The following is a 15,301-nucleotide window of genomic DNA, read 5'->3' as shown; positions in this document are numbered from 1 at the left end:
CTTATGCACCTTGGAGGCTGAGGAGTATTTTGTTCAGAGGTGTTCTGATTCCTGGACAAGAGGCCCTGGGGAAAAGGGAGCATGACCACTGCAGAGGCCTTCCTGAGATTCACCACCTTAGGCCCTCAGACTGCAATATAGCTGTATCAGGGTTAAAGCCAGACGCACCCAGAGAACGACAGGGGAAAACTCAAACACAGCGCCCACCTTGCGAGCACAGATTCAGGACATGAGACACAACCCAGCTGATCCAGTCACTCACCAGCAGCCATGACGGCAGGAGAGGCAGACCCGCAGAGTACAGGGTACGCCACAGCCCCCAGGGACCAGTCTTTGCTGCTGGAGGACACACTTTGTGTAAATACGCGGTGTCAGGTCTGCTTTCTTCGGCCTGGCTGGCTCTGTGTCTCTCTGTCTCCACTCATCTATTTCATACCTTCGTTCTATATCTTCGAGCAATCAGATCACTCCTGTGTATCTCGCACGGGTCGTGCGCCGGGAGTACATGGCACGCAAGAGAGGCCGCGGTTTCAGGCCTCCAGATAGGACTCAGTCCGAGGGAGCGGTGCAGCATGTCGGGGAAAGATTCAGGAAGGGTCCGCTCATCGAGAGACACATTTCACGATGCTGTTACAGGTTTACCACAACATAAAGGAGCCAGAAGATTACAGCATCTGATTTCTCTACTCCTGCACTGATTAGAAGCACTTCACCTTCATATTTAATGGTGTACATTTCTTTTGGCAGTGCAGTGAGTAATCTGCTCTGTTGAGAGCTCCTGTAGTATTAAGGCTCTCACCTGTGCACTGTTAGTCACTCCGCATCTCCCTGGCTGAGTCCACACTACGTCAGCTCCAGCAGGGAGACCAGCCGGTGAAGGATTATTGCTCTGAGTTTCGGAGGTAGTCCATGGACACTAAGTGGAATGACCCTGCACTCGATAGACAGTCCTGTGAGGGGCTATCAGTAAGGGTGAAGGATGCCTTAGCCCTGTATGAGACTCCAATTTCCCTTAAGGCGGCCATGTCTCTGGCTATCTGGGTGGATCACCATCTTTGCCAGAGACATAAAGAGACACCCCAATGTGCAGGAGGTTCGGGGCCAAGGGAAACCTAATCTGAGTCATCTGAGGAACCCATGCAGTTGGGTGGGGCAACTTGTTCTGGAAAGTAGTCTGTTGTTCAGCGCAAAGCGGAGTATATTTTTACTTTGGTATAAAGAGCTGTTTCATGGGCACCTGTCCTTCCGTATCTCATGGAAAACAGCCCCCCGAAAAACTAAGGAGCCCAGATTGTGAGGAGGTTAGCAACCCAGGTGTACATATCTCCTCCGTGAGTAGGACACAATTTATTCATCATCTTTCCCCCATCTCACACGACCTCCCCAACGAACCTATCCATTACAGTAAACGGCTGCCCGCTCTCCCCAGTCCCACAAGCCCGCTGTCTTGGGGTAATCCTTGACACTGATCTCTCCTTTAAACCACATATCCAAACCCTTTCCACTTCCTGCCGCCTCCAACTCAAAAATATTTCACAGATCCGCACATTCCTAAACCAAGAATCTGCAAAGACCCTAGTCCATGCCCTCATCATCTCCCGCCTTGACTACTGTAACCTCCTGCTCTGTGGCCTCCACTCTAACACTCTTGCACCCCTCCAATCTATTCTAAACTCTGCTGCCCGACTAATCCACCTGTCCCCCCGCTATTCCCTGGCCTCTCCCTTCTGTCAATCCCTTCACTGGCTCCCCATTACCCAGAGACTCCAGTACAAAAGCCTAACCATGACATACAAAGCCATCCACAACCTGTCTCCTCCATACATCTGTGACCTCGTCTCCCGGCACTTTCCTGCACGCAACCTCCGATCCTCACAAGATCTCCTTCTCTACTCCCCTATTATCTCCTCTTCCCACAATCGCATACAAGATTTCTCTCGTGCATCCCCCCTACTCTGGAATTCTCTACCACAACATATCAGACTCTCGCCTACCATCGAAACCTTCAAAAAGAACCTGAAGACCCACCTCTTCCGACAAGCCTACAACCTGCAGTAACCACCGATTGACCAAACCGCTGCACGGCCAGCTCTACCCTCACCTACTGTATCCTCACCCATCCCTTGTAGATTGTGAGCCCTCGCGGGCAGGGTCCTCTCTCCTCCTGTGCCAGTTGTGACTTGTATTGTTCAAGATTATTGTACTTGTTTTATTATGTATACCCCTCCTCACATGTAAAGCGCCATGGAATAAATGGCGCTATAATAATAAATAATAATAATAATAATAATTTTGCTGGCTGAAATTCTTCTGGGCAAAAATAAGGCGGTTATTTCTGAATTGCTGGACAGTGGGGCGGGGATTAATGTGATCGACGCTAGGTTCGCCAGGTCCATGACCTAAAACCACACACACTGTCCAGATCTATACCCATAATGGCCATCGATTCTGCACCCTTGAGACGGGTATTTTACTCAAGACTTCTGATGGTTACATCTACATGTAATGGCCATGCACTCAGAAGGTATTGACTGTTATGTTCTAGAGGGTCTGCTTTCACCTGTGGTTCTTGGACTTCCTTGGCTCACTCTCCTGAACCCTGTGATAGACAGGCAGACTCGGGAGGTGGTAAAGTGAAGTGAGTATTGTCAAGGACACTGCTTGGGTACCTGGTTTGCAAGGGTGGATACCCAGTCTGTACCTATATACCTGTCTGACTTTGGGGGGGGTGTTCTCAGTGCAGGGGTTCCAAGAACTTCTTCCCCATCGTCATAATGACTGTGCTGTTAATCTTGTCCCTGTCTCAAAGAGCAGACTATATAATATCTCTGGTCCAGTTAGGCTGGTCATATTGTGGAAAATTTGGCAAAGGGTCATATCAGACCATCCTCATCCCTCATTGCTGCAGGGTTTTTCTTTGTAAAGAAGGAAGACGAGGGTTTACGCCCCTGCCTAGATTTCCGGGAACTTAGATCACGGTCCGGGACCCGTATCCGCCCCCTCTCATCCTGGACCTCCTTAATCAGATTATAGGAGCAAAATGGTTTTCTAATTTGGATCTCCGGCGGTGAATAATCTCATTCGTATTAAAGAGGGGGATGAGTGGAAAACAGCTTTCAATACTGGTGTATACAGACAGGAGACTCTAACACACAGCTACTCTTGGAAGTCCCAGACACAATCACACCTTTCCCAGAATCTACAGTGCAGCTTCTATCTGTCACACTTTGATGCGATGTAGTTAGTCTTTACCCCAGCATGGATATTGAGGTATCACTTGCAGGTCTACAGCAAATAATAATAATTATTCAGCAGAAATGCAGGAATTTTTCGGTACAGCCATTAGTTTCCTGCAAAATAATTATTTTTCTTTTAATGGCTCCTATTACCTACAAAAACAGGGCACCTCAATGGGGGCAGCCTTTTCCCCATTCATTGCAAACATCTATATGTCATATTGTGTAAGAGCAATATATCTTCTCTGATTCCTCCCATCATGTGACTCGTGACTCCTCCCCTCCTGTGACCTCATCACAGGTCCTGTGCGCACAGAACAGCCATATATGTGGAGTGGAGTGGGGCTCTGCGGGTGGAGGTCGGTGCTGGAGGCTCCATTATTCTCTATGTGGAGGGCGGCTCTGCGGGTGGAGGTCGGTGCTGGAGGCTCCATTATTCTCTATGTGGAGGGCGGCTCTGCGGGTGGAGGTCGGTGCTGGAGGCTCCATTATTCTCTATGTGGAGTGCGGCTCTGCGGGTGGAGGTCGGTGCTGGAGGCTCCATTATTCTCTATGTGGAGTACGGCTCTGCGGGTGGAGGTCGGTGCTGGAGGCTCCATTATTCTCTATGTGGAGTGCGGCTCTGCGGGTGGAGGTCGGTGCTGGAGGCTCCATTATTCTCTATGTGGAGGGCGGCTCTGCGGGTGGAGGTCGGTGCTGGAGGCTCCATTATTCTCTATGTGGAGTGCGGCTCTGCAGGTGGAGGTCGGTGTTGGAGGCTCCATTATTCTCTATGTGGAGTGCGGCTCTGCGGGTGGAGGTCGGTGCTGGAGGCTCCATTATTCTCTATGTGGAGTGCAGCTCTGCGGGTGGAGGTCGGTGCTGGAGGCTCCATTATTCTCTATGTGGAGTGCAGCTCTGCGGGTGGAGGTCGGTGCTGGAGGCTCCATTATTCTCTATGTGGAGAGCGGCTCTGCGGTTGGAGGTCGGTGCTGGAGGCTCCATTATTCTCTATGTGGAGTGCAGCTCTGCGGGTGGAGGTCGCTGCTGGAGGCTCCATTATTCTCTATATGAAGTGCGGCTCTGCGGGTGGAGGTCGGTGCTGGAGGCTCCATTATTCTCTATGTGGAGTGCAGCTCTGCGGGTGGAGGTCGGTGCTGGAGGCCCCATTATTCTCTATGTGGAGTGCGGCTCTGCGGTTGGAGGTCGGTGCTGGAGGCTCCATTATTCTCTATGTGGAGTGCAGCTCTGCGGGTGGAGGTCGGTGCTGGAGGCTCCATTATTCTCTATGTGGAGTGCAGCTCTGCGGGTGGAGGTCGGTGCTGGAGGCTCCATTATTCTCTATGTGGAGTGCAGCTCTGCGGTTGGAGGTCGGTGTTGGAGGCTCCATTATTCTCTATGTGGAGTGCGGCTCTGCGGTTGGAGGTCGGTGCTGGAGGCTCCATTATTCTCTATGTGGAGTGCAGCTCTGCGGGTGGAGGTCGGTGCTGGAGGCTCCATTATTCTCTATGTGGAGTGCAGCTCTGCGGGTGGAGGTCGGTGCTGGAGGCTCCATTATTCTCTATGTGGAGAGCGGCTCTGCGGTTGGAGGTCGGTGCTGGAGGCTCCATTATTCTCTATGTGGAGTGCAGCTCTGCGGGTGGAGGTCGCTGCTGGAGGCTCCATTATTCTCTATATGAAGTGCGGCTCTGCGGGTGGAGGTCGGTGCTGGAGGCTCCATTATTCTCTATGTGGAGTGCAGCTCTGCGGGTGGAGGTCGGTGCTGGAGGCCCCATTATTCTCTATGTAGAGTGCGGCTCTGAGGGTGGAGGTAGGTGCTGGAGGCTCCATTATTCTCTATGTGGAGTGCGGCTCTGCGGGTGGAGGTTGGTGCTGGAGGCCCCATTATTCTCTATGTGGAGTGCGGCTCTGCGGGTGGAGGTTGGTGCTGGAGGCCCCATTATTCTCTATGTGGAGTGCGGCTCTGAGGGTGGAGGTAGGTGCTGGAGGCTCCATTATTCTCTATGTGGAGTGCGGCTCTGCGGGTGGAGGTCGGTGCTGGAGGCTCCATTATTCTCTATGTTAAGTGCGGCTCTGCGGGTGGAGGTCGGTGCTGGAGGCTCCATTATTCTCTATGTGGAGTGCGGCTCTGTGGGTGGAGGTCGGTGCTGGAGGCTCCATTATTCTCTATGTGGAGTGCGGCTCTGCGGGTGGAGGTCGGTGCTGGAGGCTCCATTATTCTCTATGTGGAGTGCGGCTCTGCGGGTGGAGGTCGGTGCTGGAGGCCCCATTATTCTCTATGTGGAGTGCGGCTCTGGGTGGAGGTCGGTGCTGGAGCCTCCATTATTCTCTATGTGGAGTGCGGCTCTGCGGGTGGAGGTCGGTGCTGGAGGCTCCATTATTCTCAATGTGGGGTGCGGCTCTGTGGGTGGAGGTCGGTGCTGGAGGCTCCATTATTCTCTATGTGGAGTGCGGCTCTGCGGTGGAGGTCGGTGCTGGAGGCCCCATTATTCTCTATGTGGAGTGCGGCTCTGGGTGGAGGTTGGTGCTGGAGGCTCCATTATTCTCTATGTGGAGTGCGGCTCTGCGGGTGGAGGTCGGTGCTGGAGGCTCCATTATTCTCTATGTGGAGTGCGGCTCTGCGGGTGGAGGTCGGTGCTGGAGGCCCCATTATTCTCTATGAGGAGTGTGGCTCTGCGGGTGGAGGTCGGTGCTGGAGCCTCCATTATTCTCTATGTGGAGTGCGGCTCTGCGGGTGGAGGTCGGTGCTGGAGGCCCCATTATTCTCTATGTGGACTGCGGCTCTGCGGGTGGAGGTCGGTGCTGGAGGCTCCATTATTCTCTATGTGGAGTGCGGCTCTGCGGGTGGAGGTCGGTGCTGGAGGCTCCATTATTCTCTATGTGGAGTGTGGCTCTGCGGGTGGAGGTCGGTGCTGGAGGCTCCATTATTCTCTATGTGGAGTGCGGCTCTGTGGGTGGAGGTCGGTGCTGGAGGCTCCATTATTCTCTATGTGGAGTGCTGCTCTGTGGGTGGAGGTCGGTGCTGGAGGCTCCATTATTCTCTATGTGGAGTGCGGCTCTGCGGGTGGAGGTCGGTGCTGGAGCCTCCATTATCCTCTATGTGGAGTGCGGCTCTGCGGGTGGAGGTCGGTGCTGGAGGCTCCATTATTCTCTATGTGGAGTGCGGCTCTGCGGGTGGAGGTCGGTGCTGGAGGCTTCATTATTCTCTATGTGGAGTGCGGCTCTGCGGGTGGAGGTCGGTGCTGGAGGCCCCATTATTCTCTATGTGGACTGCGGCTCTGTGGGTGGAGGTCGGTGCTGGAGGCTCCATTATTCTCTATGTGGAGTGCGGCTCTGCGGGTGGAGGTCGGTGCTGGAGGCTCCATTATTCTCTATGTGGACTGCGGCTCTGTGGGTGGAGGTCGGTGCTGGAGGCTCCATTATTCTCTATGTGGAGTGCGGCTCTGCGGGTGGAGGTCGGTGCTGGATGCTCCATTATTCTCTATGTGGAGTGCGGCTCTGTGGGTGGAGGTCGGTGCTGGATGCTCCATTATTCTCTATGTGGAGTGCGGCTCTGCGGGTGGAGGTCGGTGCTGGAGGCTCCATTATTCTCTATGTGGAGTGCGGCTCTGCGGGTGGAGGTCGGTGCTGGAGGTTCCATTATTCTCTATGTGGAGTGCGGCTCTGCGGGTGGAGGTCGGTGCTGGAGGCTCCATTATTCTCTATGTGGAGTGTGGCTCTGTGGGTGGAGGTCGATGCTGGAGGCTCCATTATTCTCTATGTGGAGTGCGGCTCTGCGGGTGGAGGTCGGTGCTGGAGGCTCCATTATTCTCTATGTGGAGTGCGGCTCTGCGGGTGGAGGCAGGTGCTGGAGGCTCCATTATTCTATATGTGGAGTGCGGCTCTGTGAGTGGAGGTCTGTGCTGGAGGCCCCATTATTCTCCATGTGGAGTGCGGCTCTGTGGGTGGAGGTCGGTGCTGGAGGCTCCATTATTCTCTATGTGGAGTGCGGCTCTGTGAGTGGAGGTCTGTGCTGGAGGCTCCATTATTCTCTCTGTGGAGTACTGCTCTGCGGGTGGAGGTCTGTGCTGGAGGCTCCATTATTCTCTATGTGGAGTGCGGCTCTGTGGGTGGAGGTCGGTGCTGGAGTCTCCATTATTCTCTATGTGGAGTGCGGCTCTGTGAGTGGAGGTCTGTGCTGGAGGCCCCATTATTCTCCATGTGGAGTGCGGCTCTGTGAGTGGAGGTCTGTGCTGGAGGCTCCATTATTCTCTATGTGGAGTGCGGCTCTGTGGGTGGAGGTCGGTGCTGGAGGCTCCATTATTCTCTATGTGGAGTGCGGCTCTGTGAGTGGAGGTCTGTGCTGGAGGCTCCATTATTCTCTCTGTGGAGTACTGCTCTGCGGGTGGAGGTCGGTGCTGGAGGCCCCATTATTCTCTATGTGGAGTGCGGCTCTGCGGGTGGAGGTTGGTGCTGGAGGCTCCATTATTCTCTATGTGGAGTGCGGCTCTGTGGGTGGAGGTCGGTGCTGGAGTCTCCATTATTCTCTATGTGGAGTGCGGCTCTGTGAGTGGAGGTCTGTGCTGGAGGCCCCATTATTCTCCATGTGGAGTGCGGCTCTGTGAGTGGAGGTCTGTGCTGGAGGCTCCATTATTCTCTATGTGGAGTGCGGCTCTGTGGGTGGAGGTCGGTGCTGGAGGCTCCATTATTCTCTATGTGGAGTGCGGCTCTGTGAGTGGAGGTCTGTGCTGGAGGCTCCATTATTCTCTCTGTGGAGTACTGCTCTGCGGGTGGAGGTCGGTGCTGGAGGCCCCATTATTCTCTATGTGGAGTGCGGCTCTGCGGGTGGAGGTCTGTGCTGGAGGCTCCATTATTCTCTATGTGGAGTGCGGCTCTGCGGGTGGAGGTCGGTGCTGCAGAGTCCCCATTATTCATTGCTTCCAGCCATCTAGCAGGACAGTCGCAATTTGGTGGAGCTGTTCCGGTGTTCAGGGCAATGTCCCGACTCTCACTCTGCTCACTAGTTCTTCTCTGACTCTGGGTGAAGGCCGACATCTCTGTGCTTTAATTAACTCATTCTTCACTTTTCTTCAAGTCTGGGCCCTGGTGATCAAGCACACAACTTCTTGTACTGGTGCATAGAGCTACATTTCCCCTTCCCCCATGACAGCACACGTGAGAGAGGAGATCCGCCCAGTCAGGACAGGATTCCTACTTAAAATAAAAGGACGGTACCTCTCCCTTGCTTCAGTTAGGTTTCGTGTCCTGACAGGGACCCTCATGTTGAAGACGGCGGTCACAGTCTACTTACCCATTGCCGTCCCGGCATGGAAGTACAGGAAGGGCCTGTGCACTGATCTTCGGGTGATTGAGGCGCTGTCCTGAGGGCCTTAGCGTCCAAGCGGGTGTGGGTGCAGCACGGTCAGGAGTCCAGGACTCTTCCGTGGCTGCCACGCTGCCCTCCCCCCTCTACCGGCGTCCAGGAGGTCCAAGAGGAGCAGTCGCTTCAAGGTCACGTGCATCTGGATCCGGCGGCCGTCCCGACGTGACGCAGACACCGCCATTCCCAGCGTGCCTTGCGCGTGACGTCGGGACGGGTGTGGGTGCAGCACGGTCAGGAGTCCAGGGCTCTTCCGTGGCTGCCACGCTGCCCTCCCCCCTCTACCGGCGTCCAGGAGGTCCAAGAGGAGCAGTCGCTTCAGGGTCACGTGCATCTGGATCCGGCGCCCGTCCCGACGTGACGCAGACACCGCCATTCCCAGCGTGCCTTGCGCGTGACGTCGGGACGGGTGCCGAATCCAAGATGGCGGCGCCCATGAAGTAAACACCAGCCGGCTAAACTATCCTGGCGGGGTGGTGAGGGACTATCCATGGGCACCAGAGGAAACGGGGAGTGCAGTGGATGCCTCATAAAGAGGGATGACCACAGAAGATGCACTCATGCCCAGAGCTTCATCATGGTAGTGGGGAAGCAAGAGCACCAGCAGCAGCAGCAGCCGCTGTTAGAGCAGCAGCAGCAGGAGCTCTTACCAGATGCCTTGCTGAGCCTCCAGCATACCAGGAAGAGTAGCCGCTTGAGTGGTAGAAGTGGCAGTCATCCTGTCCGGCAAGACTCCTCGACGTCCAGAAGTCACATTGTGAGTGCATCTGATCAGCCTCCGAATCCGGTACCCTTGACTGACAGCGGTGGTGAGTGATCTTCGTGAATGTAACCCTTATGGTAACGGGGTCCATTTTTTCTGCTTGATCACTATTGGTCGAGGAAGTCTAGCAGTAAAACAAAGAACAGAGAATGTGCCCTTTGCAAAAACCGCTGGCAGTTTAGTGGCAGAAAGATCTTTGTGCTGACTGTATTAATAAGACCATACAGGAAGAGACCCCTGATTTTGCCACTAGCCTTAGAGCTATAATACAGGCAGACGTAAAAGGCTCCTTAAAAGCAGCCCTTAAAAAAGCTGGAAAAAGAAGCCGCAAGGTACCTACGTATTCGGAGGCCTCTCTAGAGCAGGAAGGTTGGGAAAGAGCCCTGTCTCCCTCTTCTTCCTCCTCCTCCTCTCCCCAGTCCTCAGAATCCTCCTCAGACAGTTATATAGGGGGCCGACGATGTTTTCCAACTGAGGATGTAGAAAGACTGGTCAAAGCAGTAAGGTCTGCAATGAGCGTTAAGGAAGAAAAAACACATAGGTCATTAGAGGATGTTATGTTCAGTGGGTTGGAGGAAAAAAGGAAAAGCACGTTCCCTGTCAATGCGAAGAGAAAGGCATTGATTGAAAAAGAATGGAAAAACCTGAGAGGTCGGGTACTTCCTTCTTCATCAAAAAGGAGGTACCGATTTGAGGAGAAAGACTCCAAAACTTGGGAAAAAATCCCTAAAATTGATGGTGCCGTGGCTAGGTCTTTAAAAAAAATCATCCCTACCATTAGAGGACTCGGGCGTACTAAAGGACCCGCTTGATAAAAAGGCAGATGGGCTTTTTAAGACACATCTGGGAAGCGAAGGCAGGGGGATTAAAACCAGCAATAGCTGGAACATGTGCTACCCGTGCTCTCATGATCTGGCTACAGAAGATAGAAGATCAGCTGAAGGATAAAGTGCCGAGAGACGACATCCTAGCCAATATATCCTTAGTGCATGGAGGAGCAGCAGCTTTCTTTGCAGATTCCTCAGCGGATAATGCAAGATTAATAGCCAGAGCAGCGGCAAGACGAGCCCTGTGGCTCACAGTGTGTCCGGGGGATTTACCGTCCACACATACACTGTGTTCCATCCCATGTGATGGTCAATTCCTTTTTGGTAAAAAATTGGAAGAAATTTTGGAACAAGCAGGGGATAAAAAGAAAAAGCTTTCCCAGTTTTCCTGTAGAGTCCAAAAAGCCTTCCTTTCGGATGAGAAGATTTAATAGAGGTCATCCCCCAGGAGATAGGAGAAATTGGGACTTTAAAGAAAAAAGAGGATCGGGCTACAAGTTCAAAGGGCCCTCTACATCATCAAAAAAATCTCCCCAATGACATCAGATCAGAGGTAGGGGAAGGCTCTCTCTTCCTCCCTGCCTGGGGAAACATCTCCCCCAGTATTTGGGTATTAAATATAGTCAGACGGTTTAAAGATAAAATTCATTCGTCCACCCAGGCAAAATTTTACAATGACACCCCAAACGAAGTCCCAGGAGGAACAACTGAATCTGGAGACAGAAGTCTTGGGACTAGTACAAAAGCAAGTTCTACAAGAAGTCCCGACTCAGGAGGAAGGAAGGGGATTTTATTCCCCCCTCTTTTTGATTCATGACGAGAACCATAGTCAACCTGGAGAACCTCAATCAGTGGGTAGAGAATTGCTCCTTCAAAATGGAGTCAATCAACACGACCATAAATATCTTGATCCAGCACTGCTTCATGGCAATGATAGACTTAAAAGATGCCTATTATCATATCTCAATCCATCAGGAGTATCGGAAGTACCTGAGTGTAGCGCTCTATGTCCAAGGTCAGGTCAAACATTATCAGTATAGAGCCCTTCCATTCGGTCTGTCTACAGGTCCCAGGGTCTTCACCAAAGTGATGGCCGAAGTAATGTCATACCTTCGATCCTGGGATAGTGATTGTCCCATACCTGGACAACTTCCTTGTGGTAGGGAGGTCGGAGGCTCACTGCACACATCAAGTAAGAGAAGTGACGTCAACTCAAATAGAGTTAGGATGGATAGTAAATACCCCCCAAGTCAAGATTAGCGCTAGAAAAAGTGCAATCCTTCCTAGGGTTAATACTGGACTCCGAGCGACAGCTCTGCCTTCTGCCAGAGAGCAAGATAATCAAGATAAGGGGCCTGGCTCCTACAGCAATACAACAGCCAGCAATGACAGTAAGGAAAGCAATGTCCCTACTAGGCTCCTTAACATCACGTATACCAGCTGTAGGGTGGGCACAGTTTCACCTCAGACAGCTGCAGTGGGAAGTTTTGTCAGCACAGAAATTATTGAAAGGACATTTAGAAGGAAAATTAAATCTTTCCTTGGCCGTAAGAGATTCCCTAATCTGGTGGACTGTAAAGGAGCATCTGACATTGGGGGTCCTGTGGCAAAAATCAGTCGAGGACATTATCACGACCGATGCAGGTGGTACAGGTTGGGGAGCACACCTGAGATTCCACTCATTACAAGGAACCTGGTCCTTGCTAGAAAGGAGTCACGGTTCGAATGTGAAAGAACTGTTGGCAGTGGAAAAGGCCTTGAGACATTTTCTTCCCTTGCTTCAGGGCCACCATACTCGAGTCATGACGGACAATTGAGCAGTGGTGGCTTATATCAACCACCAGGGGGGACGAGGTCCCAGGTACTCATGGAGGTATCAGATCTACTATTCCAGTTAGCAGAACAACACCTGTTATCTCTCACGGCACTACATATAAGGGGTGTCGAAAATATACAAGCAGACTTCCTGAGTCGCAGACCCTCAGATTTTCCAACAAATACTGCAAGCTTAGGGCAAACCAGAGATAGACCTGTTTGCCACCTCACACAACAGAAAAGTCAGGAAGTTCTGCTCCCTAAATCCAAGGGAACATCCATTTGCCGTTGATGCGCTACAAATACCCTGGAAGTTCTCCCTGGCCTAAGTGTTCCCTTCGTTGGCAATGATTCCGACAGTAGTCCAGAAGATCAGAGAGGATCGAGCAAGGGTAATTCTCATAGCTCCATTTTGGCCGAAGAGGCCATGGTTCTCCCTTCTAAGACAGATGTCAATTACAGATCCATGGATCTTGCCAGAGGTTCCGGACCTGCTTACCCAGGGACCAGTGAGCCACTCTCAAGTGAAGGGCTTCCATCTGGCAGCCTGGAATATGAGAGGGCACTACTGAGTCGCCAGGGATTCTCACCAGGGTTAGTCTCCACCCTGTTGAAGAGTAAAAAACCTATCACATCCAGAATCTACGTTAGAACATGGAAGAAGTTCCTAAACTTCCTGGGGGAACCGTTAGGGGGTGTAGCTCTGGTGGGACCTATCCTAGAATTTCTACAGGCAGGGTTGCAACTCGGGTTAGCAACTCTTACCCTCAAGGTTCAAGTTTAAGCCTTGGGGGCCCTATAAACTTCAACCTAGCATCTAATAGGTGGGTGTCCCAGTTGATAAAGTCTTGTAGTAGGTCTAGGCCGATCACTATCCCAAAGATCCCTCCCTGGGACCTGAATCTAGCCTTGGAGGCTTTAACTAGAGACCCCTTTGAGCCATTACAGGAGTTATCACCAAAGTTACTCACACTTAAAACAGTATTGCTGGTAGCCTTAACATCAGCCTGTAGGGTAAGGGACTTACAGGCACTGTCTATATGCCCTCCAAATACTCAAATTTTTTAAAACAATAGTTCTAAGACCAGATCCGGCCTATCTCCCCAAGGTAGTCTTTAAGTTCCATAGGAGTCAGGAGATCACCTTGCCATTATTCTGCAATAATCCTAGGTTTCTAGGGGAGCAAAATTTCCATATGTTATATGTAAGGAGGTCCATGCTACAATACATGTCCATGACTAGTCAGTGGAGGAAAGATCAGACACTATTTGTAGCCTTCCAGGGTAGCAGAAAAAGGTACGGGGTAGCTAAAAGTGCCATGGCCAGATGGATCAGAGAGGCCATTAGTTTATCCTGCTCTGCGAGTGGTGCTCCGGTTCCTGAAGGCATCAAGGCTCACTCCACCAGAGCCGTGGCTACCTTCTGGGCAGAGAAGGCTGAGGTATCAGTTGATCAGATTTGTAAGGCCGCTACCTGGTCCTCACTCTCAACCTTTTTCAAACACTACCGGCTGGATCTATCCTCCTCTGCTGACCTAACCTTTGGTAGAAGGGTGCTGCTAGCGGTGGTCCCTCCCTAAGGTGTTTCATTCTACAAAAGTCTCTCAGGTGTGCTGTCATGGGGGAAGGGAAAACACCAAGGTTACTTACCAGTTGCCGGTTTTTTAGGAACCCATGACAGCACCCATATATTCCCCCCCTTATCACTCCTTTGGTGTTTGGGTGTTTTAGTTGATATAATGTGGTGATGGTTTTGCCATCAGTACTAACCTGGGGGGCCTCTCATGCTCTGTAAACCAACTGAAGCGAGGGAGAGGTACCGCCCTTTTATTTTCAGTACGGTTCCTGTCCTGACTGGGTGGATCCCCTCTCTCAGGTGTGCGGTCATGCGTTTCGGAAAAACTGGCTACCGGTAAGTAACCTTGGTGTTTCTATATACCAGTGTATTCCTATGTACCTGCATTCTAGAGCTGAAATGAAAGTCAAAGAATCTTTTTCCTATAAAGTAATAAAGAACAATTAGAATAACTTTTATTGCAGTTTTTTTATCACCTTAGTGACCAAGCCAAAATTTTCAAATCTAACATGTCAATTTACTGTATGTGACAAAAAACCTGAAACGTTTCCACATATTTCAATCTATCTATTCTATCTACTGGCTAACACGGTACCAATATATATTTCTTTCCTGTATCCACATATTTCAGTGATTTTAAAGGGCCACTGTCACACCCCTCCAGCCGTTATAAACTAAAAGAGCCACCTTGTGCAGCAGTAATGCTGCATTCTAACAAGGTGGCTCTTTTAGTTTTTGTTTCTGTTATTCCCACAATAAATGTATTTATAATTCTGCTGAAATACCTATCTTTGTCCATGGAGGCGGGACTGAAGCCTCCTCTTAGAAGCGCCCAACTGCCGTCAGTCATCTCTTATGTAGATTTTCGTCGCCCCCTCAGCGCTGTTATTGTGTGAATTCCGGCGCCTGCGCTCTGCTCTTCTGCCTTGCGCAGGCGCATAGAGCATTATCCGTCCGAGCGCTGGTGCCGGGTTTCTTTCTGCGCCTGTGCGGTCAGTGCGGCCAGCCTGTTACTGAATCACCGCCCCGCACTGTGTTATGCAGTATGCACAGTGCGGGGCTGGGATTCCTGGGCATGCGCACTGCGCTTGTCAGACGCTCCACAGGTCCCCCGCCTTCCAGCGTTGTTCTGTGCGGCTGTTCCAAACGCCGGCAAGGATACCTGTATATTCCGGCAACGCTGAAAGGTGGGGGACCTGGGGATAACAGTGCTGAGGGGGCGGCGAAAATCTACACAAGAGATGACTGACGGCAGTTGGGCGCTTCTAAGAGGAGGCTTCAGTCCCGCCTCCATGGACAAAGATAGGTATTTCATCAGAATTATAAATTTATTGTGGGAATAACAGAAACAAAAACTAAAAGAGCCACCTTGTTAGAATGCAGCATCACTGCTGCACAAGGTGGCTCTTTTAGTTTATAACGGCTGGAGGGGGGTGACAGTGGCCCTTTAAGATTGTTTTTTTCATGAAACATTGTATTTTGTTAGTGGTAAATTTAGGTTTATATGTTTTGCTTTTATTTATAAAAAATATCAGACGTTTTGTCAAAATATTTAAAAAATGTATCATTTTCAATTTTTGAGTAATTATACTTTTAATTCAGGTAGTCCTACAAAACAAAATAGTAAATTTACCTGAGGCAACCTTCTGATGTCCATATAAAAGAAGTGCATGAAAGCCTAAACGTTGCAGGTTATGTGTGAATACAGCCTAACACGTGTTCGGCAAAATGGCCTTTACAAAAATAA

General features: G+C 51.2%; 1 protein-coding gene across 1 annotated transcript in view; it reads left to right on the top strand.

The window, feature by feature from the left end:
• Positions 1-15,301, top strand: part of LOC138666402 (oocyte zinc finger protein XlCOF7.1-like) — a 147,616-nt gene that overhangs the window by 51,154 nt on the left and 81,161 nt on the right. Inside the window, exon 8 of the mRNA XM_069754629.1 lies at positions 9,143-9,331. Within this exon, the coding sequence (XP_069610730.1) occupies positions 9,143-9,331 (189 nt within the window). The remainder of the gene's footprint in view (positions 1-9,142; positions 9,332-15,301) is intronic.

The sequence above is a fragment of the Ranitomeya imitator genome, chromosome 2 (genome assembly GCF_032444005.1).
Source record: "Ranitomeya imitator isolate aRanImi1 chromosome 2, aRanImi1.pri, whole genome shotgun sequence".
Lineage (NCBI taxonomy): Eukaryota > Metazoa > Chordata > Amphibia > Anura > Dendrobatidae > Ranitomeya > Ranitomeya imitator.
This window is presented reverse-complemented; position numbering and strand designations above follow the sequence as displayed.